Source organism: Podarcis erhardii (assembly GCF_964252035.2).
Source record: "Podarcis erhardii genome assembly, chromosome: 10".
NCBI lineage: Eukaryota > Metazoa > Chordata > Lepidosauria > Squamata > Lacertidae > Podarcis > Podarcis erhardii.
The window spans coordinates 75931352-75956066 of NC_138500.1; the positions used below are offsets into that span (position 1 = coordinate 75931352).

The 24715-nt window shown below is 43.0% G+C and overlaps 1 protein-coding gene across 6 annotated transcripts in view; it reads left to right on the forward strand.

Moving 5' to 3' along the window:
- Positions 1 to 24715, forward strand: part of UPF2 (UPF2 regulator of nonsense mediated mRNA decay) — a gene marked incomplete at its 3' end in the record, with an annotated part of 60987 nt that overhangs the window by 13707 nt on the left and 22565 nt on the right. For 4 of the 6 annotated variants that reach the window (XM_081879067.1, XM_081879068.1, XM_081879070.1 and 1 more), the window contains exons 4-12: positions 12267 to 12427; positions 12722 to 12919; positions 13295 to 13444; positions 15290 to 15352; positions 17668 to 17771; positions 18428 to 18513; positions 19182 to 19290; positions 22951 to 23064; positions 23427 to 23543. In XM_081879067.1, coding sequence (XP_081735193.1) covers positions 12267 to 12427; positions 12722 to 12919; positions 13295 to 13444; positions 15290 to 15352; positions 17668 to 17771; positions 18428 to 18513; positions 19182 to 19290; positions 22951 to 23064; positions 23427 to 23543 — 1102 coding nt within the window. The remainder of the gene's footprint in view (positions 1 to 12266; positions 12428 to 12721; positions 12920 to 13294; positions 13445 to 15289; positions 15353 to 17667; positions 17772 to 18427; positions 18514 to 19181; positions 19291 to 22950; positions 23065 to 23426; positions 23544 to 24715) is intronic. The other 2 variants (XM_081879069.1, XM_081879072.1) reach the window with 1 other exon arrangement.

Here is a 24715-nt window from a genome sequence, read left to right on the forward strand (position 1 = left end):
AGTACAGGTTCCCCATTGGCATGAAAGAACATCCCCCCCCCCCCCGGTCAGATGATACATCCAGTTTGTAGTTTTGTGGATAGCATTGGGTGTATTGCCAGCATAGGTCTGCAAATAGTCTTGATCCAAATATTGAGGTGCACCTGCAAACTCTGGACTCATTGCACTGAAAGAACTTGCTCTTCTGCAACATTTCTCTGAATGAGCAGTTCTGTGTTGGCATCTGTCTGTCTCGAGAGACAATGAAGCAGTGCGCCTTTGGGGGTGAAGTCAAGCTCTTGAAAAGTTGTGGCGACTGCTGTGGCTGTGGAGACTCTTCTGGTAGAGACATGCTCATTTGCAGCTGGGGCAGATGAAAGCATCCAGTTGTGCTGCTGCAGGTGCACCATAGCGTTTCTTCTCTCTGGGCTCCTCCCATAGGTCATTTCTCCTTTGGTCACTACTATGGATACATGACTTGTCTGCCTGTCTCCAGGCGCTGTGGTTGTCTGCAAGGGATTCTCACACGGCAGGGTTGGTGTTGCCAAGCTTCATGTCACATTTCCAGACATCTTTGTAACACAGAGTTGGTCTGCCAGCGGGCCTGGTGCTTAAAACTAGCTCCCTGCAGAGCACGTCCTTGGGCATCCTGCCACCTTCCAGTCTGTGGACATGACCAAGCCAGTGTAGATGTCCCTGAGACAGGAGTGTGAACACACTGAGAACGTTGCTTAGGAGAGCACATCTTTCTTTGGAACATTGTCCTGCATTGTGATACCCCAAATTCTCCTGATGCAGCACATGTGGAAGGTGTTAAGGTGTTGCTCCTGACAGTTATAAGTTGCTCACGACTCCCTTCTAAATCAATGTGTTCAGCACACAAGCCTGGTAGACCTTCTCCTTAGTACTGGACGTTAGCATCACATTCTTCCATACCGTTTTGGAGAGGCGACCCATTGTCATAGCTGCCTTGCCAATACGCTTGTTCAGCTCAGCATCGATTGAGAGATTGCTGGTTATGGTGGCTGACCACAAGGCCTTTGTCAGGTCTATGAAGGTGCTTCTGCTGTTGGCATTTCTGCTGCAGGTGGTTCAGTGAGAAAATGACATCTACTGTTGAGCTCTGAGCTCTAAAGTCACATTGTGACTAGGGCTTGACCCTCCAGCAAGTGACTATAATATGTTGTGAACTACATGGGCGAAGGCTTTCCGCACGTTACTCAGCAGAGAGATCCCACAGTAGTTGTTGCTTTTGTTCTTGCTGGAGTCACACATGTCTTGTGGCATGGATCCTTGCTCCCATCACTGCAAGAGGAGGCTGTGGAGGTTTGTAATGAGGAAAGTATATAAGCTGGCTTTCAGCACTTCTGTTGGGGCTCTATCCTGTCCTGGGGCTTTACTCCACCTGGTACGCAGGCTGAGACCCTACCTGCCCGCGGACTGTCTGGCCAGAGTGGTGCATGCTCTGGTTATCTCCCGCTTGGACTACTGCAATGCGCTCTACGTGGGGCTACCTTTGAAGGTGACCCGGAAACTACAACTAATCCAGAATGCGGCAGCTAGACTGGTGACTGGGGGTGGCCGCCGAGACCACATAACACCGGTCTTGAAAGACCTACATTGGCTCCCAGTACGTTTCCGAGCACAATTCAAAGTGATGGTGTTGACCTTTAAAGCCCTAAACGGCCTTGGCCCAGTATACCTGAAGGAGCGTCTCCACCCCCCATCGTTCTGCCCGGACGCTGAGATCCAGCGCCGAGGGCCTTCTGGCGGTTCCCTCATTGCGAGAAGCAAAGCTACAGGGAACCAGGCAGAGGGCCTTCTCGGTAGTGGCGCCCGCCCTGTGGAACGCCCTCCCATCAGATGTCAAAGTGATAAACAACTACCTGACATTCAGAAGACATCAGGGAAGCTTTTAATGTATGATTTTAGTGTATTTTTGGTTTCTATGGAAGCCGCCCAGAGTGGCTGGGGAAACCCAGCCAGATGGGCGGGGTACAGATAATAAATTATTATTATTATTATATATATTATTTACCACATGCCTGAGAGTTGATAGCATCCTACAACTCGTCAAGGGAGGGAGGAACATCCAGCTCTTCCAAGACAGGCAGAATCTGGATACTTTTAATTTCAGAGCCCATGTTTTCCTGCGAGTACTATTCTTGATAGTGTTCTGCCCATTGCTTCATTTGCTTGTTGTGATCTGTGATGATATCTTCTGACAAGGTTTCCAGTGGTGCAGTTTTCTTGATTGTTGGTCCAAAGGCTTTCTTCATGCCTTTGTACATTTTGTGAGTGTTCCAGTGTCAGCAGCGAGTTGGATGCTGTAGCACAGCTTTAGCCAGTAGTCATTGGCACATCATCTGCGGGGCATCACTTCTTGTCTTTCTCATTGTAGAAAGTGTCTTTTCACAAGGAGCATGTTTGTAGTTCAGGAGAGCCTCACACTTTGCAGCAATAACAGGTTCCATGTCCTTTATGCTGGCCTCAAACCAGTCAAGGGTCTGTTGCTCTCTTTTGCCAAGGAAGGCCTAGCTGTGCTGTAAATTCCTCGCTGTTGTGGTTCCACCTTGCTTTGACACTATTTCTGGGGCAGTTCAGTAGAGCTTGTTTAACAGAATCAGAGAAGCGTTCACGAAGTTCAGGTATGACTGTTCTAGCAGTGTTGATTTGAGGGCCACACTTAATGCTTTGTAATATAGGCCTTCTTTGGCTGGAGAGGGATCTTGCTCACTACCAGGGACTGATCCATGTTGCAATTGGCTCTGTGGTAGCTCTGTGTGACACGGAGTGACTGACACCGATCGCTTGGTGACAATCAAGTCCAGTTGGTGCCAGTGGCCTGACCTTGGATGTCTCCAGGACATGAAGTGTTTTGCCTTGGTAGTGAAGAGCATGTTTGTGATGCAGAGGTTGTGATATGAGCATAGCTCAAGCAGCCTTTGTCCGTTCTCGTTCATGCTGCCAATACCAAAGTACCCTATGCAGTTGTCACATGTGTGATTATCTTTCCCATGGCATTGAAATATCCCAGCAGGAATAGGTGTTCACAATCTGGGACCCTCCTGACAGCCTGGTCTAGTTCCTCATAGAACTGGTCTTTGGTTTGTAAGGCTAAGGAGTAACTTCCTACACAAATCCGGAGTGGAGTCCCTAAGGCAGTTGGATGGTGTCCTGTATGCCTCCTTCCAACAACTCCTGCATCCAAGCTGGTGCCAGGCATATTGCTCTGCTTTTCTCTGGACCACATCAGCAACAACCCAGGACCTCCATACACACTGCCCTGGCTTGCGCCCCAGAGAGGTCACTTTGGTGCTGCAAACACAGAAAAACAAAACGAGGTGGCAGTCACGAGTTATAATATCAACCTGATTGGTGTATGGTACAAGTGCTACTGGTTGCTCCCATTGGTGGGAGGGGAGAGATCATTATGTTGAGATTTCTGCATTTGTGAGAACTCATTTATGAGAAAGGCTTCAGGAGTAAACCTCAAGGAAAACTCAGTACCTGCTGCCTTGTGGGACATCTTCAGGAGAAGAAAAGGCAGTTCTGTAAAGCGGAGGTATTCGTTAGTGAACACTGTATGCAAGTGTTTACAGAGCAGTTGCTTTCTGGAGCATAGTGATTTGAGACGCCAACTGAGATACCGTGTTAACAGCTTTTTCATCCTAGCTGCATGCTACTGAATGTGTACAGGGTCACTTCCTAACTGCCAGTCTGAAGCAGAGGCAGAGCTTTGATATCTAGCTACCAATATCCAGTGTTCATCCCTTGTGTTCATCCCTTGCTAGCTTTCCTTCCATTCTGCATCTAAAAAGAATAGAATTGTGAATGTTTAGTCCTCTAATCACCTGTAGCCCTACATTTGCGTATTACTATTATTTACTATATTTGTTAGTCAGTTTTCTTACCAAGTATTTCAAGCAACTTACATAAAAATCAGTTAAAATCCTAAAGACACAATATATTGTATTTTTCTGTGTATAACACAACCCCATGTATATATTTTTTCTGGGTATAACATGACCCCTTTTGTAAGTTCACTGAGATGTTGAGATCTGGTGCTGTAACTCACCACGTATTGGTACTCACTGCGTACTCTTTTAGGCCAGGAAGAGCAGGCATGCAGTCTCCTCGCTGATGTTCTCTGCTACCGCTGTGGCTCCAGCTCTTGCTTACTTACTGTATTTACTTGTGTATAAGACAACCCCAAATTTATCACTAAAAAATTTCAGGAAAAAAATGTCATCTTATACGTGGGAAAATACAGTACGTAAAAAGAGTAAACACACAACTAAATAAAAAAGCATATCTGCAGGTCCTACCCGCTAAAAGAGGCAATACCACTCTTAAAAGTTAAGGGCCAAAAGTCTGGGGGAAAAGAAAATTCTTTGCCTGGCACCTAAACCTGGTTACAGATGGCACCAGGTGCCCTAGGGACAGCATTCCACAAGCAATAGACCACTCCTGAAAAGGCCTGTTCTCATGTCCTCTCCCTCTGAACCTCCCATGGAGGGGGGCACAAAGAAGGGTGATGACCACAGGATCCAGGTTGGTTCATGTGGGGAAAAGTGGTCCTTGAAGTAATGGGGTCTTGAGCCACATAAGGCTTTATAGGTCAAAATCAGCTAGTGCAGTCCTGCCAGTATGGGTTTTATATATATTGACTATCATACGCCAGTCAGCAGTCTGGCTGTCAAATTCTGGTAATGTGAGATGGGCTGCTTCAAGTGGCAAATTTTGAGGGCACTGTTAAAGGATATCACATTGCCACCTGTTTAGTTTCTTCTCATATTTTCCATCACTTTTGTGAATATGTGTTAGATTTGAATTTGAGCTTGCAGGGCAGCAGCTGAAGAAGGAGGAAAAAGGTGTTTCTTGTGTGTGTGTTTCTTGTGGCTGATTAGCTGCTCTCCCTGTGCAAAGGTCAGAGGGGGCAGGGTTTCTGTTGAGGCAGGTGATTAGCTGTGGGAGGAGCTTATCAGAGCTTGCAGGGCAGCGGCGCGCGCAGTTTGATCCATCTTTTAGATTTAGGGGAGCTAGTCTCAAACGTTTGCTGGGGGAGACCTAGGGTTTTTTGGGGGGGAGTTATTTGTCCTGTCTGCACGCTTCTTATGATGGAGGACCGCTGTAGCCAGCCCCAACGACACGTTCTCAAGATGGAGAGTGAGGGAACAGTTGCAGTCGCCTGCGGTTCCTGCACAATGTTTGCCATCTTGCCAAAGGTTGCAGGCAGCTTTACCTGCAGCAATTGCATGTTGATTGCCCTCTTAAAAGACAAAGTCCAGCAACTGGAGGAACGTGTGGCTACGCTCCAAAGAATCAGAGAGCTGGAGCTCTTCTTGGAAGCAACAGAGCACACCGTCTCCACCAAGGAGGAGACAGGGGACTCCCCTGAGAAGGAGGCTAGTTCACCAACACAGGAGCCAGATATATGGAGAAACGTGACTCAAAGAAGTAGGAAGCCCAGGGTTCGCTCTGATTGTTTAGAAATACACAATCGCTGTGAGGTCCTCTCCCCTAGCATGGAAGACGAAGAGCAGACTCCATTTGAGGATCTCTCCCTCGTTACAGTCGATCAGGTATATGAAGACGAGCAGCAAAGTCAGTCCTCAGGGAATGTGCAGGCGACCTTGGAACGGACAGCTCACGAAAGAACCCCGACCAGACCTAAGAGGAGGCGTGTAGTGGTGATAGGGGATTCCCTACTGAGGGGAACAGAAGCAGTGATCTGTGGGCCTGACAAGATGTCTCGGGAAGTGTGCTGTCTCCCCGGGGCTAAGATCCAAGATGTAACTGAACGACTGCAAGGAATCATAAAACCCACTGACAAATACCCCTTCCTCTTGGTTCATGTGGGAACCAATGACACTGCAAGCAATAGCCTCCAGAAGATCAAGAGAGACTATGAGGCTCTGGGCAGGAAATTGAAGCAATTAAATGCACAAATTGTCATCTCATCTGTCCTCCCAGTTGAACAACGTGGCCCAGGGAGAGAGGGAAAAATAGTGGAAGTGAACAGCTGGCTTCGCAAATGGTGTAAACAGGAACGGTTTGGATTCTTAGATCACGGACTGCAGTTTCTTGAAGATGGACTTCTGGCAAGCGATGGGCTGCACCTCACAACGGTTGGGCGGAATGTTTTTGCCAAAAATCTCAGAAACCTCATCAGGAGGGCTTTAAACTGACTAATGTGGGGGAGGGAGACAGTGCTCCTGAAGGTAGGAGTCTATCAATTGATGAAGATGATCATCCAAATGTCATAGACCAAATGGAGCAAACAGCACGCAGACCTAGTGATGGGAGGAAGAAATCCTTAAATAAGAGACACGGGGGAATGATTAATGGACTTCAATGTCTGTACACTAATGCGCAAAGCATGGGTAATAAACAAGATGAGCTTGAGCTCTTGGTACAGCAAACTAAATATGACATAATAGGCATCACTGAAACCTGGTGGGATAAGTCCCACGACTGGAATGTAATAATGGAGGGATACAATCTATTTCAGAGAAACAGTCCAGACAAGAAAGGAGGAGGAGTGGCGTTATATGTCAGGGATGTGTATACCTGTGAAGAGATCCAAGATTTAGAACCTCAAAGCCAAAGTGAGAGCATTTGGGTCAAAATTAAGGGAGAGAAGAATAACAGGGACCTCATTGTGGGAGTTTACTATAGATCCCCAAGCCAAACGGAGGACATAGATGATGCCTTCCTGGAACAGATGGCCAAGCATGCAAAAGGAAGGGAGATAGTAGTAATGGGGGACTTCAATTACCCGGATATTTGCTGGATGTCAAACTCAGCCAAGAGCATAAGGTCAAACAGATTCCTCACTGGCCTTGCAGACAACTTCGTTGTCCAGAAAGTGGGAGAAGCAACAAGAGGAACAGCCATTTTAGACCTGGTCCTAACCAATGTTGATGACCTGGTTAGTGGGGTAGAAGTGGAAGGATCATTAGTGATCATGCTCTTCTGAAGTTTACTATACAGCGGAAAGGTGCAGCCAAGCATACTAGGACTCAATTTCTTGACTTTAAGAAAGCCGACTTCATAAAACTTAGGGAAGTGCTGGGTGAGATCCCATGGACAGTAATACTAAAAGGAAAGGGAGTTCATGATGGCTGGGAGTTTGTTAAGAGGGAGATAGTAAAAGCACAACTTCAGGCAATACCAATGAGACGGAAACATGGAAGGTGCCTAAAGAAGCCAGGGTGGCTATCTAAAGAACTTTTAACTGAGTTAAGATTAAAAAAGGATGTGTACAAAAAATGGAAAAGGGGGGAAACCACCAAAGAGGAATTCAAACAAATAGCCAGCACGTGTAGACACAAAGTCAGAAAAGCTAAAGCACAGAATGAACTCAGGCTTGCTAGAGAGGTTAAAAGCAACAAAAAAGGCTTTTATGGGTATGTTCGTAGCAAAAGGAAGAACAAAGAAACAGTGGGGTCACTCAGAGGAGAAGATGGTGAAATGCAAACAAGGGACACAGAAAGGGCTGAACTCCTCAATGCCTTCTTTGCCTCAGTCTTCTCCAATAAAGAAAACAATGCCCGACCTGAAGAATTTGGAGCAAATGATTCAGCAGAGGAAACACAGCCCAGAATAACTAAGGAGATAGTACAAGAATACTTGGCTAGTTTAGATGTATTGAAGTCTCCAGGGCCAGATGAACTGCATCCAAGAGTATTAAAAGAACTGGCAGGTGTGATCTCAGAACCACTGGCAGTCATCTTTGAGAATTCCTGGAGAACAGGCGAAGTCCCGGCAGACTGGAGGAGGGCAAATGTTGTCCCTATTTTCAAAAAGGGGAAAAGAGAGGACCCAAATAATTACCGCCCAGTCAGTCTGACATCAATACCAGGGAAGATTCTGGAGCAGATCATTAAGCAAACAGTCTGTGAGCAGCTAGAAAGGAATGCTGTGATCACCAATAGTCAGCATGGATTTCTGAAAAATGAGTCATGTCAGACTAACCTGATCTTGTTTTTTGACAGAATTACAAGCCTGGTAGATGAAGGGAACGCAGTGGATGTAGCCTACCTTGATTTCAGCAAGGCATTTGACAAGGTGCCCCATGATATTCTCGTAAAGAAGCTGGTAAAATGCGGTCTTGACTATGCTACCACTCAGTGGATTTGTAACTGGCTGACTGACCGAACCCAAAGGGTGCTCATCAATGGTTCCTCTTCATCCTGGAGAAGAGTGACTAGTGGGGTGCCACAGGGTTCTGTCTTGGGCCCGGTCTTATTCAACATCTTTATCAACGACTTGGGTGATGGACTCAAGGGCATCCTGATCAAATTTGCAGATGACACCAAACTGGGAGGGGTGGCTAACACCCCAGAGGACAGGATCACACTTCAAAACGACCTTGACAGATTAGAGAACTGGGCCAAAACAAACAAGATGAATTTTAACAGGGAGAAAGGTAAAGTATTGCACTTGGGCAAAAAAAATGAGAGGCACAAATACGAGATGGGTGACACCTGGCTTGAGAGCAGTACATGTGAAAAGGATCTAGGAGTCTTGGTTGACCACAAACTTGACATGAGCGAACAGTGTGACGCGGCAGCTAAAAAAGCCAATGCAATTCTGGGCTGCATCAATAGGAGTATAGCATCTAGATCAAGGGAAGTAATAGTGCCGCTGTATTCTGCTCTGGTCAGACCCCACCTGGAGTACTGTGTCCAGTTCTGGGCACCACAGTTCAAGAAGGACACTGACAAACTGGAACGTGTCCAGAGGAGGGCAACCAAAATGGTCAAAGGCCTGGAAACGATGCCTTATGAGGAACGGCTAAAGGAGCTGGGCATGTTTAGCCTGGAGAAGAGGAGGTTAAGGGGTGATATGATAGCCATGTTCAAATATATAAAAGGATGTCACATAGAGGAGGGAGAAAGGTTGTTTTCTGCTGCTCCAGAGAAGCGGACACGGAGCAATGGTTCCAAACTACAAGAAAGAAGATTCCACCTAAACATTAGGAAGAACTTCCTGACAGTAAGAGCTGTTCGACAGTGGAATTTGCTGCCAAGGAGGGTGGTGGAGTCTCCTTCTTTGGAGGTCTTTAAGCAGAGGCTTGACAACCATATGTCAGGAGTGCTCTGATGGTGTTTCCTGCTTGGCAGGGGGTTGGACTCGATGGCCCTTGTGGTCTCTTCCAACTCTATGATTCTATGATTCTATGAATTTTCTTTTGTAAGCACTTTCTAATGACTTGCTATATGGTCAGATATGTTTGCTAATGTGCTCTTTGGCAATGACACCTATAATAATTGCTCTGAGCCCAGAGCCCCCTTGGGTGCATTCAGGTTTTTGGAAATATTTAAATGAACCCTTAATTGTGGCACTCACTCACAAAATTGTGGCACTCACTCTGGCGGAAATTGCCGGAAGTCCAGGCTTGAATTGAGTTTGATCCCTTCATCTCCGTTTGCATCGTTCAATATTAGCCGGTCGCCTGCCACATTTTGCGACTGGCAACCGACCTTTTGTGACTGGCTGGAGATGTCCAAGTGCCACCCTTGCCAACTAGCATCGGCAAGATAGGAAAACATTCATCTTTTGCTGCTGAGCTACTTTTCTAGAACACCTGATATGCTTGGCAGCAAAATAAAATATTTTATTTATTTTTGCTGCTGCGCTGCTGGCAGAATCAGGTGTTTTGCGAGGTAGCGTGGTAGCAAAAGACATAGCTAACCTACAGATCACCTGATTCTCCTGGCAGTTTTTTCTTTTGTTTTGCCGGGTTGCCTGATCTGGTAGCGTTGCAGCAAAATTATAATAGTAATAAACATAAAAAGGTGCCTAGACATTTTGTTTTGGTGCCCCTAGCTTTCATATCCCAGTTTCTAACACTGCTGATTTCCTTCCTAATTCACTAGCCTCTGTTTGAACAGCTTGTTTGCTTGTTTGTTTATTAAATTTGAATGCCACTTTTTATCCAAAGATCCCAGGATGGTTCGCAGCATAAAAATGCAAGATAGAAACACAAAATACATAATAAAAACAATAAGAACAAACCAAACTAATAACCTTCCCCCCCCAAAAAAAACACGCATATAAAATAATATAGGATGTTAATCGGCTTAAGGCCTGGTTGAAGAGTAACCTTTTTGCCTGGTGCCTAAAGGTATATAATGAAGGCTCCAGATGCACCTCCTAGGGGAGGGTTTTACCCATTGTACCTTGCTGCCTCCTCCTGGAATTCCTTCCTAAAACCTCTCTGGTGTCACCACCCTTCAAAATCTGCCTCTCTTTTGAAGCCCTTAGTTTAAACTTCATTATTCAGCATGAATATGTAGTTATACGTATGTAACTGGACTTGATACTCAATATGCCAGCAAGTTTGGAAAACTCAGCAGTGGCCAGAGGATTGGAGAAGATCAGTCTACATCCCAATCCCAAAGGAGGGCAGTGCCAAAGAATGCTCCAACTACCGCACAATTGCACTCATCTCACATGCTAGCAAGGTTATGCTTAAAATTCTACAAGGTAGGCTCAAGCAGTATGTGGACCGAGAACTCCCAGAAGTGTAAGCTGGATTTAGAAGGGGCAGAGGAACCAGAGACCAAATTGCAAACATGCGCTGGATCATGGAGAAAGCTAGAGAGTTCCAGAAAGACATCTACTTCTGCTTCATTGACTATGCAAAAGCCTTTGACTGTGTCGACCATCAAATTATGGCAAGTTCTTAAAGAAATGGGAGTGCCTGATCACCTCATCTGTCTCCTGAGGAATCTCTATGTGGGACAAGAAGCTACAGTTAGAACTGGATATGGAACAACTGATTGGTTCAAAATTGGGAAAGGAGTACGACAAGGCTATATATTGTCTCCCTGCTTATTTAACTTATATGCAGAATTCATCATGCGAAAGGCTGGGCTGGATGAATCCCTAGCCGGAATTAAGATTGCCGGAAGAAATACCAACAACCTCAGATATGCAGATGACACAACACTGATGGCAGAAAGTGAGGAGGAATTAAAGAACCTCTTAATGAGGGTGAAAGAGGAGAGCACAAAATATGGTCTGAAGCTCAGCATCAAAAAAAGGAAGATCATGGCCACTGGTCCCATCACCTCCTGGCAAATAGAAGGGGAAGAAATGGAGGCAGTGAGAGATTTTACTTTCTTGGGTTCCATGATCACTGCAGATGGTGACAGCAGCCACAAAATTAAAAGACGCCTTCTTCTTGGGAGAAAAGCAATGACAAACCTAGACAGCATCTTAAAAAGCAGAGACATCAGCTTGCCAACAAAGGTCCGTATAGTTAAAGCTATGGTTTCCCTAGTAGTGATGTATGGGAGTGAGAGCTGGACCATAAAGAAGGCTGATCGCCGAAGAATTGATGCTTTTGAATTATGGTGCTGGAGGAGACTCTTGAGAGTCCCATGGACTGCAAGAAGATCAAATGTATCCATTCTTAAGGAAATCAGCCCTGAGTGCTCACTGGAAGGACAGATCGTGAAGCTGAGGCTCCAATACTTTGGCCACCTCATGAGAAGCATGAGAAGAGAAGACTCCCTGGAAAAGACCCTGATGTTGGGAAAGATGGAGGGCACAAGGAGAAGGGGACGACAGAGGACGAGATGGTTGGACGGTGTTCTTGAAGCTACAAACATGAGTCTGACTAAACTGTGGGAGGCAGTGGAAGACAGGAGTGCCTGGCATGCTCTGGTCCATGGGGTCACAAAGAGTCGGACACGACTAAACGACTAAACAACAACAACAACAACAACTGGACTTGATCACATCCATTCCTTTTCTTCCCCATGTCTCCCTCCTATTATTTGTCCCATTATTGAAATTTATATTTCAGCCTCCAGGGTTCTAGCTATGCTTGCATAACTTTTAAGTACGATAATTGTTTTAGCCAAAATATGGAGTATAATTTGAAAATAAAAGCGAATCAATACTATAAGTAGTAATAGCTATGAGAAAGTGAAGAATGCGAATTTATGTTATTTCAAAGGTATTGATAATTATTTTTGGAGCAGCTTACAAATAGCTTGCTGCTGAAAACGTATGGCTTCAAAGAAAACATTTTTTGCTCTTACTGATCATATACTGATCTTTTTCTTTAAAGATTGCAAAGCAGCTTTATCCTCCTTTTTATGGGCTCAGTAATACAATTTTTAATAGTCAAATATTTGTTGATGTTGAATATTCTTGATGGATTTTAACTCTGGGTTATTCTAAGAAGAATTAAAATCTAGAGTTACAATTGTTTGTTCATACTTGGAATCTTCATTGCTCTCTTTTTTCTTGGTTTATATTTCTAGGCGTATTCTACACTCTAAAGGAGAGTTGAGTGAAGATCGGCATAAGCAGTATGAAGAATTTGCTATGTCCTATCAAAAGTTGTTGGCAAACTCCCAGTCTTTAGCCGATCTCCTGGATGAAAATATGCCTGATCTTCCACAGGATAAACCAGTGCCTGAAGGTATGGAATTTCCTAGTTCAGAAGGCAAACCTTTTAGTTCTGATGGAAACACAAAAGCATATTAATAGCTATTCTCCCATCCCCCTCTTTTTTTAGAATGAAAACAAAGCAAAGTGGGCAACTTCTTGTGATCGTTTTGTCGCTTTTCTCCTAGTATTGCTTCTTGGTGTGTCTGTTCTTTACTTTGCAATCCCCACTGATTTCATCCTCGTGTATATTAGAAGGAATTATGTGACAAATTGATACAGGTACTGAAATCTGCTGTAATATAACATCCTGCTTTTTATATTCCAGAACATGGGCCTGGCATTGACATTTTTACCCCAGGCAAACCTGGTGAATATGATTTGGAGGGGGGCATCTGGGAGGATGAAGATGCTCGAAACTTCTATGAGAACCTAATTGATTTAAAAGCATTTGTGCCGGCTATTTTGTTCAAGGATAACGAAAAATGTTCCCAGATTAAGGACTCTGGTAAAGATGATTCTAGAGGTACATTTTTATTTTTTTTGCAACATTGTTTTAGAAGTTGTGATAGAGAGGGTAGTAGCATTTTATGCTGATCCGTGTATATGCTAGCTCTGCAGCACAAGTGTATCTTCTTAACAAATTGCACTTTGCTATTACGATACCTATGCCTACTGAAAAATCACATGAAAACTTTATTTTCTTGGAGGAGTAAGAACAGTGCTTAAAACTTATTGAAAAATGAAGCTGTTCTAAGAGGCAGTTTAAGTGTCAGTGATTAAAGAGACACTCGCTCTCTGTATTATATTTTCTTCAGAAACTGTAAACTATGAACATGGAGGGTCAAAGGGCCAGGTAAAAATTGGGAAAAGTATGTACATCTTACTATTTTTAAAACAGAGTTAAAAGAAACTAAGGAAAACAAAGATGTGTCTGGTACTGATGATCTGGAGTTGGACCTGGAGAATCTGGACATTAATGATGATGCTCTTGAATTAGACTGTGGTGATGAAGCAGAAGATCTCACAAAAAAGCTTCTTGATGAACAAGGTAAAAATAATATGGAGAGGTATATTTTTGTCTTTATTAGTTTTCCTAAATTGAATTTATTACCGAGCCAATCTATAGCAATGCATATAATTTTTTTCACGGTATTGACAAAACTGTGGATACGCTACTTCATTTTGGAAGCATTTGCGATTGTGCACAATAGTACTTTCATCCACTCTGTTACATGACCTCTTTTTAGTGTTTCCACGACCAAAGATGCTTCTATGCCTCAGCCAGGGAATTGCTTTCAGTGAACTAATCTTCATTACTACTAAGGCATGCTGTCAGTAATACTTGTTCCCTGTAATTTGATGTCATTGCCTGTCAGCAGAAAAATTGCTCCTTGGCAAGGGTTCATTAATAATGCCAAGGGAGCATGTTCTGCTTCCTTACACAACCCAGCGGTGACATACCTAGATGGGGTAAACAGCTGTTGAAACTGGTGCCGGCTCTTTTCTATATTATTGAATTGATGTGAGATTTTCCACTGAGAAGCATGGGAAATTTTGTTTCTAAACACAGTGAGGTAATGATTACTCAGCTGTTCAAAACAATATATCTTCTTGATGTAGAAAGCAATAAGATTTTGTTTGATCTTATCAGAGTGTTACCACATTTTCCCATTAGGATAGCCATTTGCATGGCTTTTTATTAACATCCAGTTAGCATGGGACAGTAAGCCAAACATGGCTAAGTATGGACGTACAAGTGTGCAGGTACTCAAAACAGAAATCCTGTCCACTTTGCTCCTCCCCTGCTCCTCCTCCTGCTGCTGCTGCCATGCTTTCGGTCACTCCAGACAAACCACAAACTGCAGCCAAGGTTTCTTTTTGGATTACCAGTCTTGGTTTGTCTAAAGTGAAACAAACATCAAGCCTGGGTTCAGATGTACTGTTAAGCCTAGCCATGGCTTAGCTCCTGGTAACAGCAGCAGAAGGACCGGGGAGTAATAAAGTGTCTGGGATTTCTTCTGTGAGTACCTGCATGCTTCTATGTCCATGCTTAGCCATGGTTTGGGTCAGTGCTACTTGTGAACCAAGCCACTATAAATCTTACTATAGAGAAAGCCTTTTTGGATTAAGTGAATTCCAATTCTAGTTTTGCTGTCAAAAGTTGTTTTCCTGAAATAGTTCTCTGCTAGCTATAGCCTCATTTTCCAGGGTAAATGGCAATTGTTGAGGAACTTAATCATGTTTGGAGGATAGTATTCACAAACTTGCTGCCTAGCCTTGCACAAGTCACATTCTCTTAACTTTAGTTCTCCTGTGTATGGAATATGAATTATATAGTGACCTACCTTGCAAGGCTGTTAGGGTGAATGAGATTGGTTGTGAAGCACTTTGTGTGGTTAAAAGTGTAATGACATCTGTGTATGAGTGAGAGAAAGCAGGTGAGGGGCAGGGAGAGAACAATAATTCAATTCCGTTCATTGAATTCTCTCCCAAATTGTAAACTAATACTAAAAATCTACTAAATTGTGTGGATATTTGACCTGCTGATAATATGGTGGTGGTTGTCTTTAAATAAGAAGCAACCCATTGCTTGGAACACTTCTCAGTCTGGCTTAAGACTCAAATTTTAGGATATTCATCTCAGCACTGTTTATTTTTCACATAGTTTATTGGTGATAGTGAGATTAGAATATTAATATGCTTTATACCCCAATATACTTTAAATAAAAACCCTGATTGCATACTATTAATATGGAAAGTAACATGAACTTGGGGAGGGAACATCTACATAAAGGAAGAGGAAATTATTTCTTTCATAATAAAGATTTGCTTCTGTGTCATGTTTTGTTATGGGTGTGTTTAAATTTTTTTGTTCTATTTTTAATATGATTAGGCAAGAAACAGGGAGCAGATAGCACCGGAGCTGAAAATAGTGACGGAAAGCAAGCTGCACGAAGTGAGTTTATAGGTGGTGCCTAAGGAGAAGAAGCCGCTTAAAGCAGATAAGCTTATAGGGGGTAGGGAGCAGATAGAAGTTCTAGGCAGAGTGACTCATGCCAAATTATCTGTAACTAGAGGCGTTTTAGATAAGTGCTGTGCTCTTGGAAAGCACCTAGAAGTTAATGTAAAGCTTAAGTGAAAACAGAAGGAAATTTTTCAGTGAGGACTGAGACAAACCTCACCCAAATGTAAATTGTGTTTTTGGTCACACCAACTAACTTGCCACATAAAAGGTAAACTTTTTAGACTCACCACATTTATCAGAAATGAAAACCTACTTTTTAAAAGATTGCTTATGAATCTGAGTTCAGAAACCCAACCAGGGTCACTAAAAATCCAGAGAGGGTAAAGATTTTCTTCTAAGACGATGAAATACCATATTTCACTGCATACTGGTTGCCACCACATAATAGTTGCACCACCCTTTTTTGGACTCCGAAAATGGTCCCAGAGCATTCCCCGCATAATGGTTGCAGGGTAACTTCTAAGGCTCCACTAAGCCTCAATCCGCCCCGGCTTCCCTCCTACCTCACCATCTCAGCCAGGAGCTCCTAGGGGGAGCGGAGCAGGTGGGAATGTTTCTCCCCATTCTCCTGCTGCTGCTTTGAATGGCTTTTCTGCTCTTGCAATGCAAAGTATAGGGCGGTTTTGTTCACTGTACAGATTCGGGTAGATGAGCGACGCTGCTGCGTCTCAGTAGGCTGGACAAGAGAACATATGCACAAGGGAGGCTTCATTTTTACTGAAAGGTACACTAGTGTCTTTCCGTTTTCTCTCCCCATGGTCCCAATAACAACAGTGACTTTGTCTCTGGCTCTCCCTCGCTCTCCCTGCGCTGCCAGCCCGGCTCCTCAGATCCACCTGCTGTTGTCCCCACTTTATTCCTTGCATAATGGTCGCACTTTCATATTTCCCCATGTAATAGTCGCACCCCCCTTTTTGAAAGGAAAAATCAGCACAAAAAATGTGACCATTACGCGCTGAAATGCGGTTTCAGCAATGGTTCAGATAACATGTGAGGGTAATCTGGTTTTTAAAATGGCTAATTTAGTTTATTATAAAAAACATTTTTAAAACATTGCAACCATTGTAAGTTTAATACGATGCAGGCAGCAAGACCTCTCCCCTCCCCTGAGTCAAGACAGGATTGGGGGAGGCAGGTTGGGTGATGGCATATTTTGCCTGTCTATTAAAGCAAACCAAAATTTGTGGGCCCTTCTTTGTATCACATAAAGTTTGAAGGGGCAACTCTTTGTTTCAGTGTCTGCCTTAAAACTCCTAAATGCTTTTTTAAAATGCAGCCTAAATGCTGAAATAGTTCTACACATTAGTTAATTTTCCATCTTCCTTACCTGTGAGACCTATTTGCAGTCCAATCCATAGTGTATATAGTCTGACTAGGCGGCATTAGTTTTCATAACAGTAGGAGAAGTGTTGTGGATGAGCATGTAAGATCTGTCTGTATTAGATAGTATTTAGGTAATGGGAACCAAGTTTCTTTAAAAAATATATGCGCTGTCTGGAGGTGAGAGAATTGACTGTGGCTTAAACCTACTGAGAGTACAAATCGTTGCTCTAGGAAAGGAGACTGATTTCTGAATTCTCTGTAATCTAATCCTTTGCTATTGGAAAGTATAATGAAACAAGAGACTGGGAGCCACATAGAAAGCCTAGGCGGGCAACACCTGCTGTAGAGGGTTGGTAATTGGGTTCATGGAAGAATCTTTCCCTTGGTGTTTAAAAGACCACTTTCAATTTCAAACCTGAAACCAGAAACGGGTGGTGATATCAAAGCTTCCCAGGACTGGAACTCTGAGGAATCCACAAACCTAGATGAAAATGGGACTTTGGTTCCCAAAAGTCTCTGTTGTCATTCTCAGTTCTACTAGGAGAGGACAAATATAGATCTCTTTGGTCTTCATAGGTTAGTTCTTCTTGCCTACTTGTGCCTCTTGTATGTGTCCTTCTTTGTTGTTGCTAATGAAAGTAGCACTGAACTTTGCTGTCTCTTCTATGTGCATTTCAAATCTACTTTGCCCCATTTCTATTTTATCTTTCCCTTCAAAGATGTTACTAGGGAATGGCCTATAGGGATTGACCATTTTTCTTACGTTTATTTCCTCATTGAAAAAGTGTGATTCACTTCCCTAAGGTGAGTGATTATATAGGGCTTGCAAGCATACTTGAACAGTTAATGTATCATTACTACAGTGTGTGAGAGCTTTTGGTTTCTCTCGTTTGTTTATTTTTTATTTTTTTTTAAATGGCTAGAACAAGAAGATGAAGAAGCCAGTACCGGGTCACATTTGAAGCTTATAGTAGATGCTTTTCTTCAGCAGCTCCCAAACTGTGTAAATAGAGACCTAATAGACAAGGTACAGTAAACTTGTAGTGTTTCTCCTTTATATCCATAAGTTGGTTATTGGATGTTAATATAATCTGTTAGATAGTTTTACTGTTATATGCCACTCTTACACCCAGTGTTAATATGGTAAGATACAAATATACAGTATAGCAGAAATTCGGTGAATGTTGGCAGTAACAACCCCAAATAAATTTTGTAAAAAATGTCCTAAAATTTGAGAGAGATTGGTGAACACTGCTAGCCATATACTTCAGTTTGTCAGCATTTCTTTCTTGGACTTAAACCAGTGAATTGTGTACCAATTAGCTCAGGTGCTCATAAATTGACCTGGATATTTGCCAGCAGTTACAGTTCTAATCTACAAAGCAGACACATTCTGACGTGGCTGTGGCTTTATTGGCAAATAAATGTGTATATAGACTATTCAAAAGCAATATTCTATCCTTCCAAGTAAACTGTGATTGGCTTAATTAAAAAATGGTTGGACCACCAGAAGTCAAATGAAATGACATAACAGATGTGATCTTGCCCAGGGACTGCCAATTGGCCTTCTTAAGGATGAAAGAAACTATTGTTTCCCATGTGTAGAAGAGTATGTGAAACTCTTTCTTTTCACCTTTTAAACAATCTGTGTATTGTCAGATTTAAGTGCCTTTCTTCTTGCAGGCAGCAATGGATTTTTGCATGAACATGAATACAAAAGCAAATAGGCGGAAGTTGGTTCGTGCTCTCTTCATAGTTCCTCGTCAAAGGTAAGTGTGGATGTAAATGTCATATTAATGGTCATGGCAGAGATACCTTAAGTAACAGGGACAGCAAACAATGGTTTAAGCTAAAATGACCTCCCAAAGCAGCAGGAGCATGGTAAACAAACACAGGTAGATGCCTAATTAGTTCCAAAAAACATGTCATATCTAATACAAACAGATGCCACTGTTTAGTCATTAATTAACCCTAGCAAGAATAAAAGGCTTTCAAACATCATCTTCCAACAGGTAACTGGATTAAATATTGTCACATTTCATCCCTCCCTTATGAGAGTTTCATACCCCACCCTAGTATTTAGACAAATGTGGATTTTATGAAGTTAAATAGGCAGTGTTTGTGGACTCTATGAAGTTAAATAGGCAGTGGACTCTAGAAATGGCATTTCAATAGTGGCATTTGAATATTTTCAGAACAGGTGAGCAGATGTGATTCTATTCATTTCTTTTCCACCCTCATGCATGTAGTTCTGTATAGTCAAAGAAATATGATCAACATCTGTAGGTTAAAAAAAAAAGATATTCCTTCCAAGAAGGTAGCTGAATGTACATGTATAAATATATCAGAAGTACACTTACAAAACAGAACAGTTAGAACTTTAATATTTTTCTATATAAAATAATGCTATATTGCATGTGTAACCTTTTGTTTGCAGGCTGGATTTGCTACCATTTTATGCACGGCTGGTTGGCACATTACATCCTTGTATGTCTGATGTAGCAGAGGATCTCTGTTCCATGCTAAAAGGTGACTTCAGATTCCATGTAAGTTTCTATTTGTTTTGCATCTCACAGATTCATTTAGGAAATGTTTTAAAATACAACAGTGTGAAAAGTTAAAAGTGATAATGCTGACAGTGTCATAATGGAATATGATGATGCTGTTTTTATCGAGTAAGACTCAGTTTGTGAGAGTAAGTTTTCAAGGTATTACTCAATAAACTGATGTCTGACCAGCAACCAAAATGGTCAAAGGCCTGGAAACGATGCCTTATGAGGAACGGCTAAGTGAGCTGGGCATGTTTAGCCTGGAGAAGAGGAGGTTAAGGGGTGATATGATAGCCATGTTCAAATATATAAAAGGATGTCACATAGAGGAGGGAGAAAGGTTGTTTTCTGCTGCTCCAGAGAAGCGGACACAGAGCAATGGATCCAAACTACAAGAAAGAAGATTCCACCTAAACATTAGGAAGAACTTCCTGACAGTAAGAGCTGTTCGACAGTGGAATTTGCTGCCAAGGAGTGTGGTGGAGTCTCCTTCTTTGGAGGTCTTTAAGCAGAGGCTTGACAACCATATGTCAGGAGTGCTCTGATGGTGTTTCCTGCTTGGCAGGGGGTTGGACTCGATGGCCCTTGTGGTCTCTTCCAACTCTATGATTCTATGATTCTAGTTTGCTGTGGTCGACACAGTCAAAGGCTTTTGCATAGTCAATGAAGCAGAAGTAGATGTCTTTCTGGAACTCTCTAGCTTTCTCCATAATCCAGCGCATGTTTGCAATTTGGTCTCTGGTTCCTCTGCCTCTTCTAAATCCAGCTTGCACTTCTGGGAGTTCTCGGTCCACATACTGCTTGAGCCTTCCTTGTAGAATTTTAAGCATAACCTTGCTAGCGTGTGAAATGAGTGCAATTGTGCGGTAGTTGGAGCATTCTTTGGCACTGCCCTTCTTTGGGATTGGGATGTAGACTGATCTTCTCCAATCCTCTGGCCACTGCTGAGTTTTCCAAACTTGCTGGCATATTGAGTGTAGCACCTTAACAGCATCATCTTTTAAAATTTTAAATAGTTCAGCTGGAATACCATCACTTCCACTGGCCTTGTTATTTGCAGTGCTTTCTAAGGCCCATTTGACTTCACTCTCCAGGATGTCTGGCTCAAGGTCAGCAACCACACTTCCTGGGGTGTACGAGACATCCATATCTTTCTGGTATACAGTGGTGCCTCGCAAGACGAAAAGAATCCGTTCCGCGAGTCTCTTCGTCTAGCAGTTTTTTTGTCTTGCGAAGCAAGCCCATTTACGGCTTAGCGGATTAGCACTATTAGCGCTTATCGGCTTAGCGGATAAGCAGATAAGCGGCTTAGCGGCTTAGAAAAAGGGGGGGAAAGGGAAAAAACCCTGCAGGAACTCGCAAGACATTTTTTCATCTTGCGAAGAAAGCCCTTAGGAAATTCATTTTGCGAAGCACCTCCAAAACAGAAAACTCTTTCGTCTAGCGAGTTTTCCATCTTGCGAGGCATTCGTCTTGCGGGGCACCACTGTAATCCCTCTGTGTATTCTTGCCACCTCTTCTTGATGTCTTCTGCTTCTGTTAGGTCCTTACCACTTTTGTCCTTTATTATGGTAATATGTGTACGAAATGTTCCTTTCATATTTCCGATTTTCTTGAACAGATCTCTGGTTCTTCCCATTCCGTTGTTTTCCTCTATTTCTTTGCATTGCTCGTTTAAGAAGGCCTTCTTGTCTCTCCTTGCTATTCTTTGGAAATCTGCATTCAATTTTCTGTATCTTTCACTATCTCCCTCGCATTTTGCTTGCCTTCTCTCCCCCGCTATTTGTAAGGCCTTGTTGGACAGCCACTTTGCTTTCTTGCATTTCTTTTTCATTGGGATGGTTTTAGTTGCTGCCTCCTGTATGTTGCGAGCCTCCACCCATAGTTCTTCAGGTACTCTGTCCACCAAATCTAAATCCTTAAACCTGTTCCTCACTTCCACTGTGTATTCATAAGGGATTTGATTTAGATTGTATCTTACCGGCCCAGTGGTTTTTCCTACTTTCTTCAGTTTAAGCTTGAATTTTGCTATAAGAAGCTGATGATCTGAGCCACAGTCAGCTCCAGGTCTTGTTTTTGCTGACTGTATAGAGCTTCTCCATCTTTGGCTGCAGAGAATATAATCAATCTGATTTTGATGTTGCCCATCTGGTGATGTCCATGTGTAGAGTCCTCTCTTGTGTTGTTGGAAAAGCGTGTTTGTGATGACCAGCTTGTTCTCTTGACAGAATTCTATTAGCCTTTGCCCTGCTTTGTTTGGATCCCCAAGGCCAAACTTGCCAGTTGTTCCTTTTATCTCTTGATTCCCTACTTTAGCATTCCAATCCCCTATAATGAGAAGAACATCCTTCTTTGGTGTCACTTCTATAAGGTCTTGTAAGTCTTTATAGAATTGGTCAATTTCAGTTTCTTCAGCACCAGTAGTTGGTGCATAAACTTGGATTACTGTGATGTTAAAAGGTCTGCCTTGGATTCGTATCGAGATCATTCTATCATTTTTGAGATTGCATCCCAGTACAGCTTTCGCCACTCTTTTGTTGACTATGAGGGCCACTCCATTTCTTTTACGGGTTTCTTGCCCACAGTAGTAGATATGATAGTCATCCGAACTGAATTTGCCCATTCCCATCCATTTTAGTTCACTGATGCCCAGGATGTCAATATTTATTCTTGCCATCTCATTTTTAACCACATCCAACTTACCCAGGTTCATGGTTCTTACATTCCAGGTTCCTATGCAATATTTGCAATATTTTTCTTTACAGCATTGGACTTTCCTTTCGCTTCCATGCATATCCGCAACTGAGTGTCCTTTCGGCTTTGGCTCAGCCGCTTCATCAGCTCTGGATCTACTTGTACTTGTCCTCCGCTCTTCCCCAGTAGCATGTTGGACACCTTCCGACCTGAGGGGCTCATCTTCCAGCGTCATAACTTTTATATGCCTGTTGTCTTTGTCCATGGAGTTTTCTTGGCAGGGATACTGGAGTGGCTTGCCGGTTCCTCCTCCAGGTGGATCACGTATGGTCAAAACTCTCCACTATGACCTGTTCATCTTGGGTGCCCTGCTCGGCATAGTTCATAGCTTCTCTGAGTTATTCAAGCCCCTTTGCCACGGCAAGGCACTGATCCACGAAGGGGTTGGGAAGAATGGAGGAGCATAATTCCATAGTTCCTGATGCAAATATATCCACATATTATTTGTTTGCCATCATTGTGAATTTTGAACCCATGTTTTTAGAAACGTCCAAACATTATTTATATGACTCTTTCTTTGATTCTAATTCAGTTAACTCATTGAAATCCTCCAGAAAAAGAACTGAATATTTTAGCCATATCCCTGAAAATATTATACTGATTTTATTATTTGCATCCTAAATACATCCAGTGTCAATTTTTATACCAAAAAACACTGTTTTAATTTTATTTTTTAAAACTGCCTTAACTGAAGTAATAAATTTAATTGAACAATTAAGGCTATTCTCAAACCATTCTTCTGCTTCTCCTTGTACTGCACTCCCCCCAGCCCCTTGTTGCACTCTGGCGAGTGTGCGTGCACGCACATGAACAATCAGATAGACAGCTGCATATCTGTTGTGGGCAACAACATATTAATTCGTTGCATACTAAAAGTAAATCTTCCTGTATTCCTATGTTTAGGTGAGAAAGAAGGACCAGATCAACATTGAAACAAAGAATAAAACTGTGCGATTCATTGGTGAACTTACTAAGTTTAAAATGTTCTCCAAAAGTGACACACTGCATTGCTTAAAGGTTGGTGCTCATGTACATTGAGGATCAGTTCACATCCCCTTTTTCTTTTATTTTCCTGGCATACTCAGAGGTTCTCTATACAAAGCTTGTGTCTCAATATACTTTTTATAATGGCAGAGGGGATAATTGGGTGTGATCGACAGTGGGTGTGGTTGTATTACCATTCAGTGTATATTATCATTTAATGTATATTTTTAAGAATTGGAATTCCATCACTATAGATAAGATGTGATGAAGCTGTGCTGCCACTTTAAGAATTTCACATTTTACTTTAGCCCCAAACAAGGTTGATTTTGAGCCCACTCTGAATACTCTGATAAATTAGTATGAAAGGCATTCTAAATGTAATTTTATTTCCACAGATGCTCTTGTCTGACTTCTCTCATCACCATATTGAAATGGCATGTACATTGTTGGAGACTTGTGGTCGATTCCTGTTCAGATCTCCAGAATCTCATTTGAGAACTAGTGTCCTTTTGGTAAGAATAATTTTTTTAGAGAGCTGTTTTTAAAACATAAACATAACAGCCTGCTGGGTGAGGCCAATGGCCCATCTAGTCCAGTCTCCTGTTCTTACCAAGTGGGCTAAGCACATGCAGTCCCTGAGCACGAGAGCAGTCTCCCTCCTGCAGTTTCCAGCAGCTGGTGTCCAGAAGTATTGCTGCTTCTGAGCATAGCCATCGTAGCTAGTAGCCAAGTTTGTGGCCATCACTGCCTCCTGTGGGAGCAAGTTCTATAGTTAAGCCCTGTGCTGTGTGAACAAGCACTTTCTTTTAGCTGTTCTGAATCGTCAGCTTCATTGAATTCAGCTTCATTGAATTTGTGAGAGGGAGAACAATGGTTTCTCTCCGTGCCATGCAAAAATTTAAAACTTCCATCATGTCACCTCTTACTCGTCTTTTCTCTAAACTAAAAAGTCCCCAAACACTTCAGCCTTTCCTCAAGTTGTTCTTTGACAACTCTTTCAAAGCCATAGTTACAATAAAATGTTCTAAGATATGATTCTAATGCTTAGCAGGTGGTGGGCCAGTTCCTGTGGCAGAAGAGACGCTTCCCTACCCAGTGTAACACATTTTATTTTATGCAGTCTGTCCTTGGGGGCAAAGTCACACAAATCAGCTTTCTCCTCCTACGAGTCTCTGCCTGGAACATCCACATATATTACAGGATAAGGGTATGTGTAGGGGTCGGCAACCTAAGGCCCATGGGCTGGAAGCAGCCCACGGAGGGGTCGGCAACCTAAGGCCCATGGGCCGGAAGCAGCCCCCGAGCCGCCCCTGAACTGAGTTGCCCACTCAAGCGAGTCCCCGCTCGCTGTGATAAACGGGGACTCTCTTCCATGGCTCCGGAAATTGCTTCTGCGCATGCCCAGACACTGGAAATCACGTCTTCACATGTCTGCGGCGCTGGAAATCGCTTGTGCGCAGGTGCGATTTTTTTTTAGCATCTGGGCATGCGCAGAAGTGATTTCTGGTGTCATGCTGCACCAGTCTGGCCCACAAAGGATCTCCGCGGGAGTGATCCAGCCCATGCCCGGTAAGCCTTGCCGACCCCTGGGTTTGTGGGTTGAGATTTGTGGCAGTTGCTTACTGACAGTGAGAATTGGCTCCCCCTTTGGTAGCCATCTGAACTGGCGCAAGAACTTCAGCGG